We start from the raw sequence: 19,607 nt of genomic DNA, 5'->3' as shown, positions 1-19,607 counted from the left end.
TTAATTTATATACAAATTATGACTTAATCTATTATTTATATACAGTGGACTTAACTGATTGGCCTCTGGAGTATTTCAAAAAAAGGGGGCGGGGGGTTGAAGAAACTTGTGAAAATAAGGAAATTTTTTTTCTTCTAATAACTTGTGGAATAGATGTGATGGTTTCAGGGGCGGACCCAGGATTTTTTAGGGGGGAGGGGGCACAAAATAAGTTGATCCGATAAACTTACGTTAGGAACAAGTTTAATTAATGCAAACTTGCGTTAATTAGGTAAATTACACTACTTTAGACTACGTTAGGGGTGGGTGGGGGGGTGCCCCCTCGTCCCCACCTCTGGATCCACCACTGGATGGTTTATCATTTTTTTGTCACGTCGTGATATTTATTTTCTCAGATTGAAGTTCCTCTGAAACTTGAAAAAAGCTAATTACCTGTTTTGGCGGAGAGTCGAAATAAGACTAGTTTCGTTTTCAATCAATGTTTTCGTATGAAATGGGCAGACCTTTCCTGAACTTTAAAGAATAAATATGGTTACCCTGGAACACGTATTTTGGCAGAAACTTTTTCAAAATACCTTTAAAACCAACTCGAGACTTCGAAACCTACTTGTAATTCCTATAAACATCTGAACTAATTATATATATATATATATATATATATATATATATATATATATATATATATATATATATATATATATATATATATATATATATATATATATATATATATATATATATATATATATATAAAATATATATATATATATTTATATCGGCGCGTACAAACAGCTCCTCTCATTTGGTCTGCCATCAGCGGTCCAATTAGCCTGGTACACGTATTTTGGCAGAAACTTTCTCAAAATGCCTTTGAAACCAACTTGAGACTTCGAAACCTATTTTTAATTCCTAAAAACATCTAATAATAACATTGCACAACTAATTACCGATTTTCATACATGTATTGGAATAAATTAATTTAAAAATAGTATCTTTAAAATTTAGTGTTCCAACGTTGAAGCCAAGTTTCGCGTTCAAGAGAAATCTGACTTGTCTACCCTTGAAAAGATCTAATGTCGCTTATTTTTTTTACGTTCTCTGGAGCACTCGCACCTCGGTCCAGGTTTTTATAATGGGTGAGATAGGGGACGATCATACTGCTAACTATATATACAGTGGTTATTATTTAAGAATGCTGTCCTTTTTCTAAAGAGCAAGTTATTACTACTACTACTTTTAAAACTCACCGCAGCACCAAGCCGCCTGAGGCCAACACAACTACGCACATTCCTCCCCCATTACAATCTATTCAAAGCCTCCCTCTTCACACTCTCTCAGGAAGTTCTCATTTCCCTTAAATCTTTCTTTACGACATCCTCCCACCCCCAACGGCGGACGACCTGCTTTCCGTTTAGTCCTAGACGGTTGGCCGAACAGGACAATTTTTGGCAATTTGTCATCCTTCATTCGCAGAACATACACTACCCAGCGTACCTGTAGCACAAAAGTACTATTTTAGCACTATTTCATCATGTGTAGCACGGTAGCGCGTGCTCACGGTTACCACCTGTAGCACACCTGTAGCACAAAAGTGCTATTTTAGCATTATTTTAGCACCATTACAGTCAATTTTTTGACTGTATCACCAAAAATTTTGTGTAGCACGCAAATTTTGACAATCATAGCACTTTAGGAACTGACCGTGGTGGCAACCCTGACACTAGCCATCTGAATCTGTCTCCCGTTATAGCCCCAGAAAGCTGGATTGAACCACACTTTTCGTACAGCGAATCAATCCAATCCGTAGGCAACAATACATAGGCAATTTCTCCAGACACATAAATCCTAATTTTAAATCTTAGGAATTGATTGAAAAACCAATAAAATATACAAAAACTTTTAAAACCTTATTAAGATATTTTGTGAGAACAGTGGACAAAGTTTTAAATAAATCAGAAAATTATCAGGATGTACCTGTCTTATGGATCGTGCAAAAGCCTTTTCATTCAAATATCCTTTGCGATATACTCCAGCGTCAACTGTATCTTCTTCTTTATCAACAGGGTCTCTACCTAATCGTTTTTTTCTCATCAATTTTGATCTTTCTAGTGTTGTAGAATAGGTCTGTTGCTGGAGGTATTCGTCATGAGGGTAGTTCGACGGCTAAAATGATTGTAAAGATAACAAATCTGTTAGAATGTTAGAAAGAGAAAGAAAGAGGTTGCAGAGGAACAACCGCCATATAATGCGAAATAATTTAAGTCCTTCGAACATGATTGGAAAAGTTAATTCAAAAGAAGAAAGGAAAGATGAAAAATTTGTCAAGATGCCATGTTATTGCTCTAGAAACAAGTCAATACTGATTCAATTTTATTAAAAGTTTTTTTTTGTTTTTTTTTAGTTCCTCTCCAAGTTGTTTTCAACCCACACCCTCCGCAAGAGAGCTCCCAGGCAAGGACAATGAAAACTCCAGCTTTTCAAGGAAAATCAAAGCTTATTTTTCATAGTGTAGGATTTTTCAGCGAGTAGGACATACGCCCCAGGGCAGCCATTGGGGCATACGGTGTTAAAGCAGCAAGGACACCAAATATAAGAAATTTTGTTCCCTGGATCCATCTTAGGTTTATAATAAACCTAAAGTTTATAAGTTTATTTAAACCTGAAAACTATTATTTTAAATGATATTTCTTTAAGTTGTTTCAAAATTATAAACTTTATAAACCAGTATAATATTCTCGTAAGTCTTGCCACGTTGTTAGCTGATTTTAGGCTAATTCTTCACCCAGGTTTCTTTCTTAAGTTTGGTGCCCGCTAATATCACTAAACTAATGGCCGTGAATTGTCAGTTTAATATACATATACTGATATTTATTCTATAAAGTTATAAGAATTTTTATTTATTGAAGTAAAAAAGGAAAACATTTAAAATGTATTTTGTTTTCAGTAAAGTGCAAATTATGTTATGGTCTTAAGAAGGCATGGGGTTGTCAGCCTAACTCTTGTTAATTTTTTCACGTTCTGAGTTTGACTCGGTTATTTATTGTAATTTCGGTTCGTTTTGGGTTTCATTTATCTATTGATGGTTTTTTGTGGTACTTTTACGCTTAAAGAAAAAAATTATTTGACTTTATTTCTGCTCATTTTTGGTTTAATGGAGCTCTTTACTTTTCTTTGAAAACCTTGTTTTGTGAAAACTTTTTAAATTGATTTTAAAAAAGGCCACTGAACTAAACCCATCCTAGGCAGAAGTGGTGGCAACCAAGCATAGTTAATCTTCGCAGGTAGGGTTGGCAACCCTTGTGTAGCTGAAAAAAAAAATCAATTTTATAGTGGCCCAGATTGCAGTATCACCCACGCTTAAACTTTATAGACCGAGTTACTACCTCCATGTAGGAGACCAACACTTTACCACCAGGGACACTATCTAGGAAGGGTTAGTGGGGTCTTGTGTGCCTTCTTAAAACTAAAAACTCATAAAACAGTGGAAAACTTTCTTTCAAAATTTTGCACACCTGATTTTGATTTACAATCACATCGGAGTCCTTGGCTCTTAAGCTCCCGAAGGAAAACACAAATGGTGTCTGTTTAACCATAAGAAAATTTAATCCTACCTGATAAGATGCGTCCGGACTGGTTGGCCTAGCCATACCAGGCATATAAATAGGCTCTTCAATTGCACTCATTCTGGTACCCGGCCTTTGCAAGGTCATTGTGCCTGGGTATGGAAGAGCATAGTGAGGATAATTTGGAGGCGGTACCATTGGTCCAATCAAAGGGGGTGGCATTAGCATCATTGGCTGAGGGGTTTTACTCTTCTTTCCTCTCCCTGGTGAAAAAATATACGTGTACAAACATTTATAAATTTTAAAAGATGGTAAATATACTTTACGGGGAGAGCCGAGAGGGGAAAGTCGTCCAGGCCTGAAGAATTAAGTTGCAGTTTAACATACAATTTACTAAAAAAAAAACAATAAAAATCTATTAAACATGCCTGTTATTTTAAGAATTAAAAAGAGCGACAAGATCTATAATTCCTATCACCTGTTCAATAGAGCCAAATTCGCACATAATAAACAAGTTTGTCAAGGAAACTAAAATTGTCATTTTGATATTGATTCTATAGTTTATAGTTGTAAGAGAAAATATTGTTTTTGTTATTAATTTTGCTTTCTGTAATGATTTTTGCATTCTGTAGTTTGCTTTCTGTAGTTTGCTTTCTTTTTCTTTGCTTTCTTTTTGCTTTCTGTAGTGTTTAACACTGTAATTTCGTTGCAGTTTGAAAAGTGACCGTATTTTTTTCTTTATTCTTTGGCAATTTCTTTCCCTTAAATTAAGATGGGAAAGAAAGTTTTTGGTGAATTAGCTGTATTTCCTGTCTTTATTTCAGAAATTGTGAAATGTCTAGTTGTTGCTGCTCAGTTCTAATCTTATTTAATTACTATTAAACATTCTTTGCAAGAAGAAGTGGAAAGGCGAAAAAGCCTTGAAGCAGAACGATTTTTTCTTTTTAACTTTTTTTTTATGAATTTACAACAGAGTGTCTGTCCAAAATATTTTAACAAAAAAAAAACATTTCGTTTTTTTACTGGCTCGGAACCCGTCAGATGGAATGGTTTGTCGTTCAGGTTTCAAGTTTGTCTCTCCAGAAATAACGAATAATGTGATTGGATTGCGAAAAAGCGTTAATTTTAAAGCAAATTTCAATAATAAACAATTCTAGAAAACTTCAAAGTTTTTTTTACAAAAATTTGTTTTTCCACTAATTGTTCTTTTTTCTAAAAGGTGTTATGTCCCAATTTCTCACTCGTAGAAATAGTTGTAAAATCAGTTTTCATAATCTATAACTGCATCTGATATATCTCAGATGGAATTTTTTTTTTTAATACATATGATGGCCGTTAATAGAGCCAAAAAACTTATACTCGTGAAATATGTTTTTAGATGAACTACTATAGCCAAAATACCCTCAATAATCACAAAACAATTTTCAGATTTGAAAATTGTCAAACAATTGGCTCCCCCCCCCCTCCTGAAAAAAAAATGTTGGTCCAGTTCGTAAAACGTGACAAAAATGCATATAACCAAATTTTTGATGCGTTTTTGAAGTCTTTTTTTAACCTTCCTCCAAACAAAATACCTTTGTAACCCCCTCCCCCCCCAAAAAAAATAACAAAAAAAAAACTGGATACGGTCATGCTGACACGCAATATAAATTTGCCACTTGTGGTTTCTAAAAGCGATTTAGATAATTAATATTATTAATATCGTTATTAATTAATATCGTTAATTAATATCGTTATCGATAATTAATTAGTTAATTAACAATTAACATGTATCCTATCTCATATTTAAGATATAAAACACTCAGCAATGTAAAGTTCATGGCTCATGTAAGTTTTCTATTTAACTAAGAGCTGGTCTTTAAAACACTCCCATTAATACAAACAGCAAGTAGAAACAACAAACATTTTTTTTCTTAAGATGGTGGAGCCTTAACCCAAAATGAACATTTCGACCCTATATCTAAGGGCCATCCTCAGCAATACAACTGAAAATATTTAAAATACAACCTGGACCTCAAACATCACATAACCCAGCTGTCTTCAACAGTCTCAGGCGAAACGTCAATGTTACATAGAGCTAGCCTGCTTCTAAGTGCTGACATGATGGAAATGCTTTATAATGCTTTTGTCTTCCCCTACTTGAACTACTGCTGTTCTGTCTAGGGCAATACATTCAAATCTCATCTAAAATCATTAAAGAGATCACGAAACCGTGCAGTCAAGGCCACATATTGCCTCCCCAGGCTATACCCCTCAACAGACCTATACAGAGACACTGGAACAATAGATATAACAGAGATAATCAACGTTAGTAATCTGCGTTTAGCACACTCGGCAATATCGAATAGAATTGCTCAAGGTCTTTCCAGGTACTTCGAACTTTGTTGCACAATTGATCAAGGAAGAGCTCTCCGCTGCAACCAGTATAATTTTATGCTACCGAGAAAAAGGCTTACAAGGTCTCAACACTCTCCAGTTTATACAAGTATTTCTGTATGGAACTCATTAAATGGATCTATTAAATCCATAAAATCATTTGGCACACTCCAAAAATGATACCTCTCTTACACAGTATTCGATACTGCATGAGTTAATGCCTCAATTTTTTTTTGTATCTTATCCTCTCACTCTCCTTCTTTGACTCCACCTCTTCTCAATTCTTTCCTTTCTAATTTTTTATCTCTCTTATGTTATCAGCTCTCCTCTTTTCATTTCTTAGTGTGATATAAATTTGTTTACCAATATCAGGTGTGACTCGCACAAGCAATGCTTTGAGTCGAAATGTTCCTGTTAATTGTTTCGTTTGTTCATTTATTTAAAAATAAAAGGTTGATTGATTGATTGAATAGTCGAATTTTAACTTGAACTTCTTTTATATTTTCTTTTTTTGCTGAGGACGGACCTTGGATATAGGGTCGAAATCTTTATTTAGAATTAAGGTTCCACTGTCTTGAGCAAAAAATCCCTGTTTTTTCTACTTGTTGTTTGGATTTATGATGGAAAGGCAGTGTGGTCTTCGTTGTCATTTAATACACCCATTTAATTCTGGACCTGTGCCAAATTTCGTGAATTTTAAACTTTCTGAATAACGAAGTCCAACCAAGTTTCACTTTATCATAAATACATTCGAAAAGGCGAAAACGCACTAATTATTTTCAAACAATAAAAAACAGAATTGGACAGACTTAGATATTTTAGAATATTCTCACCTGTTCAATAAAGTTAATTCACACATATATCAAAACAAATTTCTCAAGTTTAAAACCAAAATTAAATCTCGTTCTGACAATCGTTGCGTGTATAGAAAGCTTCCGCATTGCATGCAATGGAGATATAATAATAAAACAAGTTGTCTATTTTAGTATCGGAAGAATGAATACACTCTAATAAAACATAATAAAAAAGGAATTATTGAACCATAGAATATCAATAAAAGAGAGAGAAGAAACTGGATAGGTTCTATTACAAATTAATTTAAAAAACAGAGGTTTCTTCTAAGGAACTAAAGACCGAATTTGAAAGTTAAAACGAACAAAAATTACTGCTTCACAATTTATGTTGTGTGAACCAATAAAACCAGTGTAAATAAGACCACTGATAATATTTCCCTATGTTTGTGTACTTATAGAAAACTAGCGTTTTACTGAAAACACAAAATAATATAGGAGTTTTGTTAGAGTAAAAGCAAACCAATTAAGGATACTTTTTAAAGTATAGAAAATAAAGCATTTTATGATTGTTGTTTTTTTTTTAATTTGGTATCACTTCTGCGCAATGAGCTCAGTCCAATGATTGGTTCCTGTTTTGGTTCTGAAAGAATTTTATGTGATTATTTTGTAGACAAGTCCAAAGTGAAACCATCTTGATAGTATTAGGACTATGGACTAGCTTTAGAGTTTTATAGACTAGCTATAGGTACTATAGACTAGCTTTAGGACTATAGAATAACTTTAGGAAATTCTTCGTTCTAAAGAGAAAAATAACCGAATTTCCGAAATTTATGTTATGGTTTATTTGTTCTTCATTTCGAGTAATACTAAAGCGTGTTTTTATAATTTGAAATTGTATATTACTCATTAGTAGTATTAAAGCTAGTGAGACCAGTGGCGGTTCCGGCCTCTCTGGAACCCGGGGGAAAATCTTGAGTAGCGACCCCCCCTCCCCCCTGCCTCCCAAAAATTTGCATTCCAAATTTTTACATACTTTCATTTATAGGTTTGAATACAGAATATCACAAAAACATTAAGAAGATTAAACTCGGTTTGCTTACTTTTATTTTTAAGGAATGGTGATGAAGGTATGGAGAATGAAAATTTCGAATTTAATCTACTTATAGTTACTGCCAACTGCCCCCTTTACTTTATTTTAATAAAAATAAAATTTCGAAAACTACAAATATATCATAACCGTTAAATTATTTATTTGAAATTTTGCGCCCAGGGCCAGTGCCCCAACCCCCCTCTGTTCCCCCTAAAATAGCCTTTGGGCGAGACCAAGATATTACCTGATAAATCATCAATCCATTATTTGGGTATGATGTTCAATGACTTTGCGGCTATTAAAATACTACTCATTTTTATGCTCAAGGTTTTTAATAATTTTAATTGTACAAAAGTAACAAAATTCATGAATGGCACCAACAGTTCCATTATTTTGCCTTATGGCACTTACAGATGGTAGAATTTATAAAAAGCACGTAGATGTGAGCAATAGCTTTTCAATGAGTCATCAAACATATCTCTACGATGTGGCAGACAGCTAGCCCTAATAATTTTGCAGTAGCCTGTTGGTGAGCAGACAATTCATAAAACTTACTAATGGGGCCTGGAGGGACAGTACACGGGAGGAGTAATTATAAACCTCCCGTTAAGGGTTCTGTACTATGACAATTACAATGGGGCCCTTTTTATATTTCCAAGCTTTCCTACTAGAGAGCCGGCACCGAAAGTACTATTTTTAGTGCCATATGGCACTTGCAGATGGTAAAATTTATACAAAGCACGTAGATATGAGCAAGAGCTTTTAAATAAGCCATCAAATATCTCTCTACGATGGCAAAATCTCTACGGTGGCAAATCAGATGGCAATTTTTTCTCACTAAGCAGTTTTTTTCAAGACGCGTTTGTCAACTTTTGGTTACTATGAGCTGTCATTCGTTCTTTACTAAGTTGCAGCTACTGCTTCAATCATGATTATTACAGTCACATCTACATAATTTCAGAAAACAAGTTGGATTAAAAATTTATCCCACAAATCTTTAGCCTTTGTTTCTGAGAAAAGAGAAATAATATAAATAACCAAATTCAAATTTAAACATTTTAACTTTCTTCTTGAAAGTCACTGTAAAATTCATCAGCACTTATATTTTTCATTTATTATTTTCTTTCCTCTTTTAGTTTCATATATCAGCACATCAACATTTGTGGAAATGTCTCATGCCTAACTGAGATATCCAAATTCAAAACAAATTATAGATTGTTTATAGCTTTGAATACATGTGGAATGACGTTGGGCACCATTGACACCATTTTTTATAAACATAATAGGCCTTCACGGTGTCTAAATATAAATAAAAACTAATTAATTCGATATTCGTTTTTGTCAATGGTAAATACTCTTGGCATGAAGTTTGAAAATAGACACTGTAGGGAGACCCCATGTTTTCTACATGGGTGCAGAAGGGCAACTTGAAAAATGTATATAATGTAAAAATGTAAAAATTGGCAGCACCACTCTAAAGTAGCTAGAAATACCGTTGAAACATTTAAAGAAGCTAATTCGAATCAAAATTAAAAGTTCTAGTGTCCTTTCTAGGAGTAAAAAGAGATTGGAAGGCAATCATCCCGTCTATCAAGCCGATTTATTTCCCAAACACCTCCAGTCAAGATTTTGAGACAACTACTTTGCTCAGCATAATAGAACGGTCCAGCTACTATATCTTTAGGAATATTGGGCATGTCAAACCCCCACAATTATGCAATTGGCCCATTATGCTTTATAACTAAATGCTACTTTAAAACTAAATCAAAAAGCATTGGGTTTGCGGTTGCCAATAAGACACTTCAGCAATATATCGAGAACGACTGGGGGTATTAAGTTGAAACTTTCGGGGCTACCACTGTTATTACTTCTGCTCTTACAATTTAAACCATTGACACCATTTTTTATATAATAGGCCTTCACGGTGTCTAATTTATTTTGATAAAGCTAAATATAAATAAAAACTAATTAATTCGATATTTTTTTTTTGTCAATGGTAAATACTCTTGGTATGAAGTTTGAAAATAGACACTTTAGGTACAGGGACGGGCCTCCGGGTCCGCCCCCCCCCCCCGAAATCTCACAATTTTTTTCATTTTCCCATAATTTTCTGATTTTTCTCACAGAATAATGGGTTTGAAGGATTTGCCCCCCCCCCCCCGAAACAAATTGACCCCCCCCGAAACAAATTCCTGCGTACGTGCCTGTGTAGGGACAACCCATGTTTTCTACATAGGGTGCAGAAGGGCAACTTGAAAAATGTAAATAAAAACGTCTAATAAGATTACAAGTTTTAGCTCTGAAACGAAACTTAAGTATGATTTGTAACAAAAAAGGAAGTTTGAAAACCCCTATTTTAAACCAATCAGCTATGTGAGCCTTGCATTAAAATTAAAATTAAGCGTTTATAGTTCTATTTATTTCCAGAAAACATTTGAAAAAACGACTTTTTCCAGGAAACATAGAATCATACTAAAGCATAAAACGAGCCTAAATAAAGTCGTATAATAATTCAAACTTAAACATACAGAAATTACAATGAATGAATAAATGAAATTATAATGAATGAATAAATGAAACTCAAAACGAACAGAAGATGATCAAAACGAAAAGATGAACAATTGCATCAAACATAACCGTTACTACTATGGGTGAATGGAAGAATTCTTAGACGGACAAGAACTAATAAATTAGCAGGTCACATTGTCTAATATGTTAAACTTAAGACGAACGAAGCTTACAATGAATGAATAAATAAAACCTAAAACAAAAATAAACAGTGAAATGACAGATACTGCTACGGATGAGCAGATGAATCTTAAACGAGCAAATTTTAAAGTAAATAATCAAGACAAACTTGAAATAAACCGAAATAAATAGTAAAAACTACCTCCCCCTTTAACCTTCGAAGGACCAGAGCGTCGTTTGTGCTTATTGAAACGATTGGGATTTCGAGCAGTTTTTGCTTTTATTTTGTCCTAACATCAGCAGCAACACGGAAACAAAATAAAACCGCAAGAATAATCAAGGCTCACTAGTAAGAGCTAACAAGCATGGAAGCAGGGGTACCCCCTTACAAACCCTGTAAACCGCTTGAGTGTCATTCGCCTTTTATTGAGATTAAATAAAAAAAAACAAGTTTTTTAAACTGAAAGTAAGAAGCGACATTAAAACTTAAAACGAACAGAAATTATTCCGTATATGAAAGGGGCTGTCCCCTCCTCAACGCCTCGCTCTTTATGCTAAAGTTTTTTATTGTTTTAAAAAATAAAGTTGTGAGACAGAGTAGTAGAAAGGCATTATTGACTACAAGCGGGAGTCCATATTTGGGCATAGAGTCATTAGGGAGAACACGTGGTTAATGGGGTCAATGACCTAAATTTCCAAGGTCGATTTATTTGCTGTTGTTGTTGTTTTGGCCATGTGCATAGAGTCATTAGGGAGAACACATGGTTAATGAAAGCGATTGGGAATTTGGAACACCTGTGCTGTCAGTCATTAATCAAATTGTTTCCGGGCAAAGTTTAATAATGTCTGACAGGTACTGTCAACATTTCTCCAGGAATAGATCCAAGTCACTAATGTTCCTTGCCCTGGAAACAATTCTACTGGTCGAACTCCAAAGATATTAATAACCAAACGCCATGGAAACAATTCTCAAAGAAACATCTTAGAGATGAATTGTTTTAGCGCGGGAATCAGGTTTCTTAGTAATTTGAAATGTGACAGCGCAGAGATGCCAATAACAAAGGAACACGCTGAAATTACGTTTAGGGGTTATTTGGGCGAAACCGTTTTAGACATTTTATGGAATTATTTCGGCGAAACAGTTAGAGACATTTTAAAAGATGATTTTTGAAGATATTTTAGAAGAGGATTTGAGGGTGAAACTCTGTGGTCATTATAATACACAAGTTCCATTTGAACAGTGTTGTGAGGTCCTCTACCCCAACCCCAAAGGCCCCCGGTCCCCCTAATGCCCCTCGAGCCCCCAAAGACCCCCGGAACCCCTCCCCATCCCCATTTTTTTTTTTTAATTTTTGAATTTTTTTAACATGGTATTTTTTTTAACTTTTTACGTATCTTAAAATGACATAAAATATGCTTACGGCTCTACCAATCATACTCTGTGCTTGTTCATAGACACGACGCGGCTTTCCCACTGGTACTCTATGACAGGTTATCGACACTACCTAGTTTATTGCATGCATTAAATCAGTATTTTTTACGCAGTGGAAGGATAAACACACAATTCATATCTGTAAAAAAGTGAAGATGAATTATTCGACGAAAGTATATGCACATGATAAAATCATCGTCGTGTTGGATGCTGACAAGGAGAAATACCTGAACTATGAAACGAGTGCAAGCGGTAACACTATTGGAAATGTATGCATGCGTTGTCATGGCAGCGAGAAGTTAGATTTTTTTGGAGTACCCAAGAATTTCAATCATGTAAATGGTGGATATGCGAGAGTAATAGTGCCAGAGGAAATAGTGCTCAAAGAGACTGCAAACTTAAAAATAATTGTAGATAATCGGGGACAACTTCTTGCTAGTGCTTCTGGTAGCATGCTACCTGTTGATACATCATATCATCATCTTTCCGGTATTAGCATTTTAAAGAGAACAAGAAGAAGACAGGCATACCCCTGCAATAATGTCATTAATCATATCTTGTCAATGTGCCAAAACTGTTGTCTATGTTAAAACAATGTGACAATAGACAGTGAAATCGCAGGCAGAATAAAAAGAACATTAGTAGAAAATATCATCAATGAATATAAAGATGAATTGATGGAAATTGAAGCGCAAGTGTACTAATAATGTATAATAATGTATTTAACATATTTTTATATTAATATTCTACATGTCGTTATTTCATTAAAAATATCTTATGCATTATTTTGTTAAGTGTTCATTATTTTTAGGATATGCTAGAACGTCAAACGTTCAGAATATCAATTAAAAAGGTCAGAGATGTAAGAAAAAGAATTTTAGAGATAAAACTACTACTAGCAGGCTCAATTTTTCATAGAATGGGCATTTCACAACAAGTTCTTTTCTTAATGTCCTTCCTAAACCCCATTTTACAAGTTGAAGTATCCATCCTTTTCATCCACAATTTTACTTTACAGCTTTTTGAATGCTCCAACACCAAGCAATACTTTTCAAAAGGCATTTCACAACAAGTTCTTTTCATAATGTCATTCCTAAACCCGTTTTACAAGTTGAAGCATCTATCCTTTTCACCACAACTTTACTTTACAGCTTTTGAATGCCCCAACACCAAGCAATACTTTTCAAAAGGCATTTCAGAACAAGTTCCTTTCTTTATATCCTTCCTAAACCCATTTTACCAATTGAAGTACCCATCCTTTTCATCCAAAAATTTACTTTACAGCTTTTTTGAATGCCTCATCACCAATCAATACCTTTCAAAAGGCATTTCACAACAAGTTCTTTTCTTAATATTCTTCCTAAACCCTTTTTACAAGTTGAAGCATCCATCCTTTTCATCCAAAACTTTACTTTACAGCTTTTGAATGCCCCAACACCAAGCAATACTTTTCAAAAGGCATTTCAGAACAAGTTCTTTTCTTAATGTCCTTCCTAAACCCATTTTACAAATTGAAGTACCCGTCCTTTTCAACCACAACTTTACTATACTGCCTTTTTTGAATGCCTCATCACCAAGCAATACCTTTCAAAAGGCATTTCACAACACGTTCCTTTCTTAATGTCCTTCCTAAACTCTTTTTACAAGTTGAAGTACCCATCCTTTTCATCCAAAACTTTACTTTACAGCTTTTTTGAATGCTCCAACACCAAGCAATACTTTTCAAAGGACATTTCAGAACAAGTTTTTTTCTTAATGTCCTTCCTAAAACCTTTTTACAAGTGAAGTACCCATCCTTTTCACCCACAACTTTACTTTACAGCTTTTTTGAATGCCTCATCACCAAGCAATACCTTTCAAAAGTCATTGCACAACAAATTCTTTTCTTAATGTCCTTCCTAAACCCATTTTACAAATTGAAGTACCCATCATTTACATACAAAACTTTACTTTACAGCTTTTTTGAAAGCTCCAACACCAAGCAATACTTTTCAAAGGACATTTCAGAACAATTTCTTTTCTTAATGTCTTTCTTAAACCCATTTTCCAACTTGAAGTAGCCATCCTTTTCACCCACAACTTTACTTTACAGCTTTTTGAATGCTCCAACACCAAAGCAATACTTTTCTAAGGGCATTTCACAACAAGTTCTTTTCTTAATGTCCTTCCTAAACCCATTTTACAAATTGAAGTACCCATCCTTTTCACACACAACTTTACTATACTGCCTTTTTTGAATGCTCCAACACCAAGCAATACTTTTCAAAGGGCATTTCATAACAAGTTCTTTTCTTAATGTCCTTCCTAAACCCATTTTACAAGTTGAAGTACCCTTCCTTTTCACCCACAACTTTACTTTACAGCTTTTTTGAATGCCTCATCACCAAGCAATACCTTTCAAAAGGCATTTCACAACAAGTTCTTTTCTTAATGTCCTTCCTAAACCCTTTTACAAGTTGAAGTACCCATCCTTTACATCCAAAACTTTACAGCTTTTTTGAATGCTCCAACACCAAGCAATACTTTTCAAAGGACATTTCAGAACAATTTCTTTTCTTAATGTCCTTCCTAAACCCATTTTCCAACTTGAAGTAGCCATCCTTTTCAACCACAACTTTACTTTACAGCTTTTTGAATGCTCCAACACCAAAGCAATACTTTTCTAAGGGCATTTCACAACAAGTTCTTTTCTTAATGTCCTTCCTAAACCCATTTTACAAATTGAAGTACCCATCCTTTTCACACACAACTTTACTATACTGCCTTTTTTGAATGCTCTAACACCAAACAATACTTTTTAAAGGGCATTTCTTAACAAGTTCTTTTCTTAATGTCCTTCCTAAACCCATTTTACAAGTTGAAGTACCCATCCTTTTCACCCACAACTTTACTTTACAGCTTTTTTGAATGCTCCAACACTAAGCAATACATTTCAAAAGGCATTTCAGAACAATTTCTTTTCTCAGTGTCCTTCCTAAACCCATTTTACAAGTTGAAGTACCCATCCTTTTCATTCACAACTTTACTATACTGCCTTTTTTGAATGCTCCAACACCAAGCAATACTGTTCTAAGGACATTTCACAACAAGTTCTTTTCTTAATGTCATTCCTAAACCCATTTTACAGTATTTTTTTACATATCTTAAAATGGCATGAAATATGCTTACGGCTCTACCAATCGTACTCTGTGCTTGTTCATAGACACGACGCGGCTTTCCCACTGGTACTCTATGACAGGTTATCGACACTACCTAGTTTATTGCATGCATTAAATCAGTATTTTTTACGCAGTGGAAGGATAAACACACAATTCATATCTGTAAAAAAGTGAAGATGAATTATCCGACCAAAGTATGTGCACATGATAAAATAATCGTCGTGTTGAATGCTGACAAGGAGAAATATCTGAACTATGAAACGAGCGCAAGTGGTAACACTATTGGAAATGTATGCATGCGTTGTCATGACAGCGAGAAGTTAGATTTCTTTGGAGTACCCAAGAATTTCAATCGTGTAAACGGTGGATATGCGAGACTAACATTACCAGAGAAATTAGTGCTCAAAGAGAATGCAAACTTAAAAATAATTGTCGATGATCGGGGACAACTCCTTGCTAGTGCTTCCGGTAACATGCTACCTGTTGATACATCCTATCATCATCTTTCCAGTATTAGCATTTTAAAGAGGACAAGAAGAAGAAAGGCATACTCCTGCAATAATGTCATTAATCATATCTTGTGAATGTGCCAAAACTGCTGTCTATGTAAAAACAATGTGACAATAGACAGTGAAATCGCAGGCAGAATAAAAAGGACATTAGTAGAAAATACCATCAATGAATATAAAGATGAATTGACGGAAATAGAAGCGCAAGTGTACTAATAATGTATAATAATGTATTTAACATATTTTTATATTAATATTCTACATGTCGTTATTTCATTAAAAATATCTTATGCATTATTTTGTTAAGTGTTCATTATTTTTAGGATATGCTAGAACGTCAAACGTTCAGAATATCAATTAAAAAGGTCAGAGATGTAAGAAAAAGAATTTTAGAGATAAAGCTACTACTAGCAGGCTCAATTTTTCATAGAATGGGCATTTCACAACAAGTTCTTTTCTTAATGTCCTTCCTAAACCCCATTTTACAAGTTGAAGTATCCATCCTTTTCATCCACAACTTTACTTTACAGCTTTTTGAATGCTCCAACACCAAGCAATACTTTTCAAAAGGCATTTCACAACAAGTTCTTTTCATAATGTCCTTCCTAAACCCATTTTACAAGTTGAAGCATCCATCCTTTTCACCACAACTTTATTTTACAGCTTTTGAATGCCCCAACACCAAGCAATACTTTTCAAAAGGCATTTCAGAACAAGTTCTTTTCTTAATATCCTTCCTAAACCCATTTTACCAATTGAAGTACCCATCCTTTTCATCCAAAACTTTACTTTACAGCTTTTTTGAATGCCTCATCACCAAGCAATACCTTTCAAAAGGCATTTCACAACAAGTTCTTTTCTTAATCTCCTTCCTAAACCCTTTTTACAAGTTGAAGCATCCATTCTTTTCATCCAAAACTTTAATTTACAGCTTTTGAATGCCCCAACACCAAGCAATACTTTTCAAAAGGCATTTCAGAACAAGTTCTTTTCTTAATGTCCTTCCTAAACCCATTTTACAAATTGAAGTACCCGTCCTTTTCACCCACAACTTTACTATACTGCCTTTTTTGAATGCCTCATCACCAAGCAATACCTTTCAAAAGGCATTTCACAACACGTTCCTTTCTTAATGTCCTTCCTAAACCCTTTTTACAAGTTGAAGTACTCATCCTTTTCATACAAAACTTTACTTTACAGCTTTTTTGAATGCCCCAACACCAAGCAATACTTTTCAAAAGACATTTCAGCACAAGTTTTTTTCTTAATGTCCTTCCTAAAACCATTTTACAAGTGAAGTACCCATCCTTTTCACCCACAACTTTACTTTACAGCTTTTTTGAATGCCTCATCACCAAGCAATACCTTTCAAAAGGCGTTTCACAACAAGTTCTTTTCTTAATTTCCTTCCTAAACCCTTTTACAAGTTGAAGTACCCATCCTTTTCATCCAAAACTTTACAGCTTTTTTGAATGCTCCAACACCAAGCAATACTTTTCAAAGGACATTTCAGAACAATTTCTTTTCTTAATGTCCTTCCTAAACCCATTTTCCAACTTGAAGTAGCCATCCTTTTCATCCACAACTTTACTTTACAGCTTTTTGAATGCTCCAACACCAAAGCAATACTTTTCTAAGGGCATTTCACAACAATTTCTTTTCTTAATGTCCTTCCTAAACCCATTTTACAAATTGAAGTACCCATCCTTTTCACACACAACTTTACTATACTGCCTTTTTTGAATGTTCCAACACCAATCAATACTTTTCAAAGGTTACTTCATAACAATTTCTTTTCATAATGTCCTTCCTATACCAATTTTCTAATTTTAAGTACACATTCTTTTCACCCACAACTTTACTTTACAGCTTTTTTGAATGCTCCAACACCAAGTAATACTTTTCAAAAGGCATTTCAGAACAATTTCTTTTCTTAGTGTCCTTCCTAAACCCATTTTACAAGTTGAAGTACCCATCCTTTTCATTCACAACTTTACTATACTGCCTTTTTTGAATGCTCCAACACCAAGCAATACTATTCTAAGGACATTTCACAACAAGTTCTTTTCTTAATGTCATTCCTAAACCCATTTTACTGTATTTTTTTTACATATCTTAAAATGGCATGAAATATGCTTACGGCTCTACCAATCGTACTCTGTGCTTGTTCATAGACACGACGCGGCTTTCCCACTGGTACTCTATGGCACGTTATCGACACTACATAGTTTATTGTATGCATTAAATCAGTATTTTTTACGCAGTGGAAGGATAAACACACAATTCATATCTGTAAAAAGTGAAGAGGAATTATTCGACGAAAGTATGTGCACATGATAAAATCATCGTCGTGTTGAATGCTGACAAGGAGAAATACCTGAACTATGAAACGAGTGCAAGTGGTAACACTATTGGAAAAATATGCATGTGTTGTCATGACAGCGAAAAGTTAGATTTCTTTAGGGTACCCAAGAATTTCAATCGTGTAAACGGTGGATATGCGAGAGTAACATTACCAGAGAAATTAGTACTCAAAGAGAATGCAAACTTAAAAATAATTGTCGATGATCGGGGACAACTTCTAGCTAATGGTTCTGGTAGCATGTTAGCCGTTGATAGATCCTATCGCTATCTTTCCGGTGTTAGCATTCGAATGAAAGCAAAAGGAAAAAGAAGACATGCATACAGCTGCACTAACATAATAAATCATATCTTGTCAACGTGCCAAAACTGCTATCTATGTAAAAATAACGTAACAGTAGACAGTGAAATCGCAGGCAGAATAAAAAGGACATTAGCAGACAATATCATCAATGAATATAAAGATGAATTGACGGAAAGTGAAGCGCAAGTGTACTAATAATGTATAATAGTGTATTTAACGTATTTTTATATTAATATTCTACATTTCGTTATTTCATTAAAAATATCTTATGCATTATTTTGTTAAGTGTTCATTATTTTTAGGGTATGCTAGAACGTCAAACGTTCAGAATATCAATTAAAAAGGTCAGAGATGTAAGAAAAAGAATTTTAGAGATAAAGATACTACTAGCAGGCTCAATTTTTCATAGAAGATAGAAAAGTTCAAGTTCTCTTCTGAATTTTACCAAAGAACACAATTCAATTCTAATTTCACAAGAGAAAATAAAAAGCTTCCACTTCAGTTTTAAGTTCACCAAGACATAAAATATTAAAAGTTCACTTCTAAATTTTTCCATAGAAGATAGGAAAAGTTATACTATGATTGTGATTATTTTCTATGAAGATAAAAAGTTTCGCTTTAATTATAAATTTTCTTAAATTCACTTCCGACTTTTCTCAAAGAGATGAAAAAATTTAAAGTTCTGTTCCAAATGTTTTACCGAAAGAAGAAAAGTTCAACTTAGATTCTGAATTTTCTCAATTAAAATGAAATAAGTTATTGATCAATTCTATTTCCCTAAAATAATATAAAAAGTTTCCACTTCAGTTCAGATTTTTCTCTCAGAGATGAAAAAATTTAAAATACTGTTCCAAATTTTTCATAGAAGATAGAAAAGTTCAAGTTCTCTTCTGAATTTTACCAAAGAACACAATTCAATTTTAATTTCTCCAGAGAAAATAAAAATCTTCCACTTCAGTTCTCTATTTCACAAAGACATAAAGAAATTTAAAGTTCAATTCTAAATTTGTCGGTGGAACATAGAAAACCTAATACCATAATTGCGAATATTTTCACGGAAGATAAGAAGTCCTAGTTAAATTTTAAATTTTCTCAACGAAGTAAAGAAAAGTTCAAGTTCTATTCTGAATTTTCTGTATGAAAAAGTAATAAGTGATTGATCATTTCTATTTTTCCAAATAATATAAAATTTTCCACTTCAGTTCAGATCTGTCTCAAAGGGATGAAAAATTTTAAATATTGTTCCAAATTTTTCACAGAAGATAAAAAAGTTCAAGTTCTCTTCTGAATTTTACCAAAGAACACAATTCAATTTTAATTTCTCCAGAGAAA

General features: G+C 33.9%; 1 protein-coding gene across 1 annotated transcript in view; it reads right to left on the bottom strand.

Annotated features, from left to right (window-relative positions):
• Positions 1–19,607, bottom strand: part of LOC148941946 (uncharacterized) — a 161,808-nt gene that overhangs the window by 43,254 nt on the left and 98,947 nt on the right. Inside the window, exons 4-5 of the mRNA XM_089103405.1 lie at positions 3,612–3,826; positions 1,975–2,163 (exon numbers count right to left, since the gene is read on the bottom strand). Of these exons, the coding sequence (XP_088959531.1) occupies positions 1,975–2,163; positions 3,612–3,826 (404 nt within the window). The remainder of the gene's footprint in view (positions 1–1,974; positions 2,164–3,611; positions 3,827–19,607) is intronic.

The sequence above is a fragment of the Artemia sp. Qi Xiang Cuo genome, chromosome 17, assembly GCF_049724085.1.
Source record: "Artemia sp. Qi Xiang Cuo chromosome 17, ASM4972408v1, whole genome shotgun sequence".
Classification (NCBI taxonomy): domain Eukaryota; kingdom Metazoa; phylum Arthropoda; class Branchiopoda; order Anostraca; family Artemiidae; genus Artemia; species Artemia sp. Qi Xiang Cuo.
The sequence above is the reverse complement of the archived record's forward strand: the minus strand, read 5'-3'. Positions and strand labels throughout refer to the sequence as shown.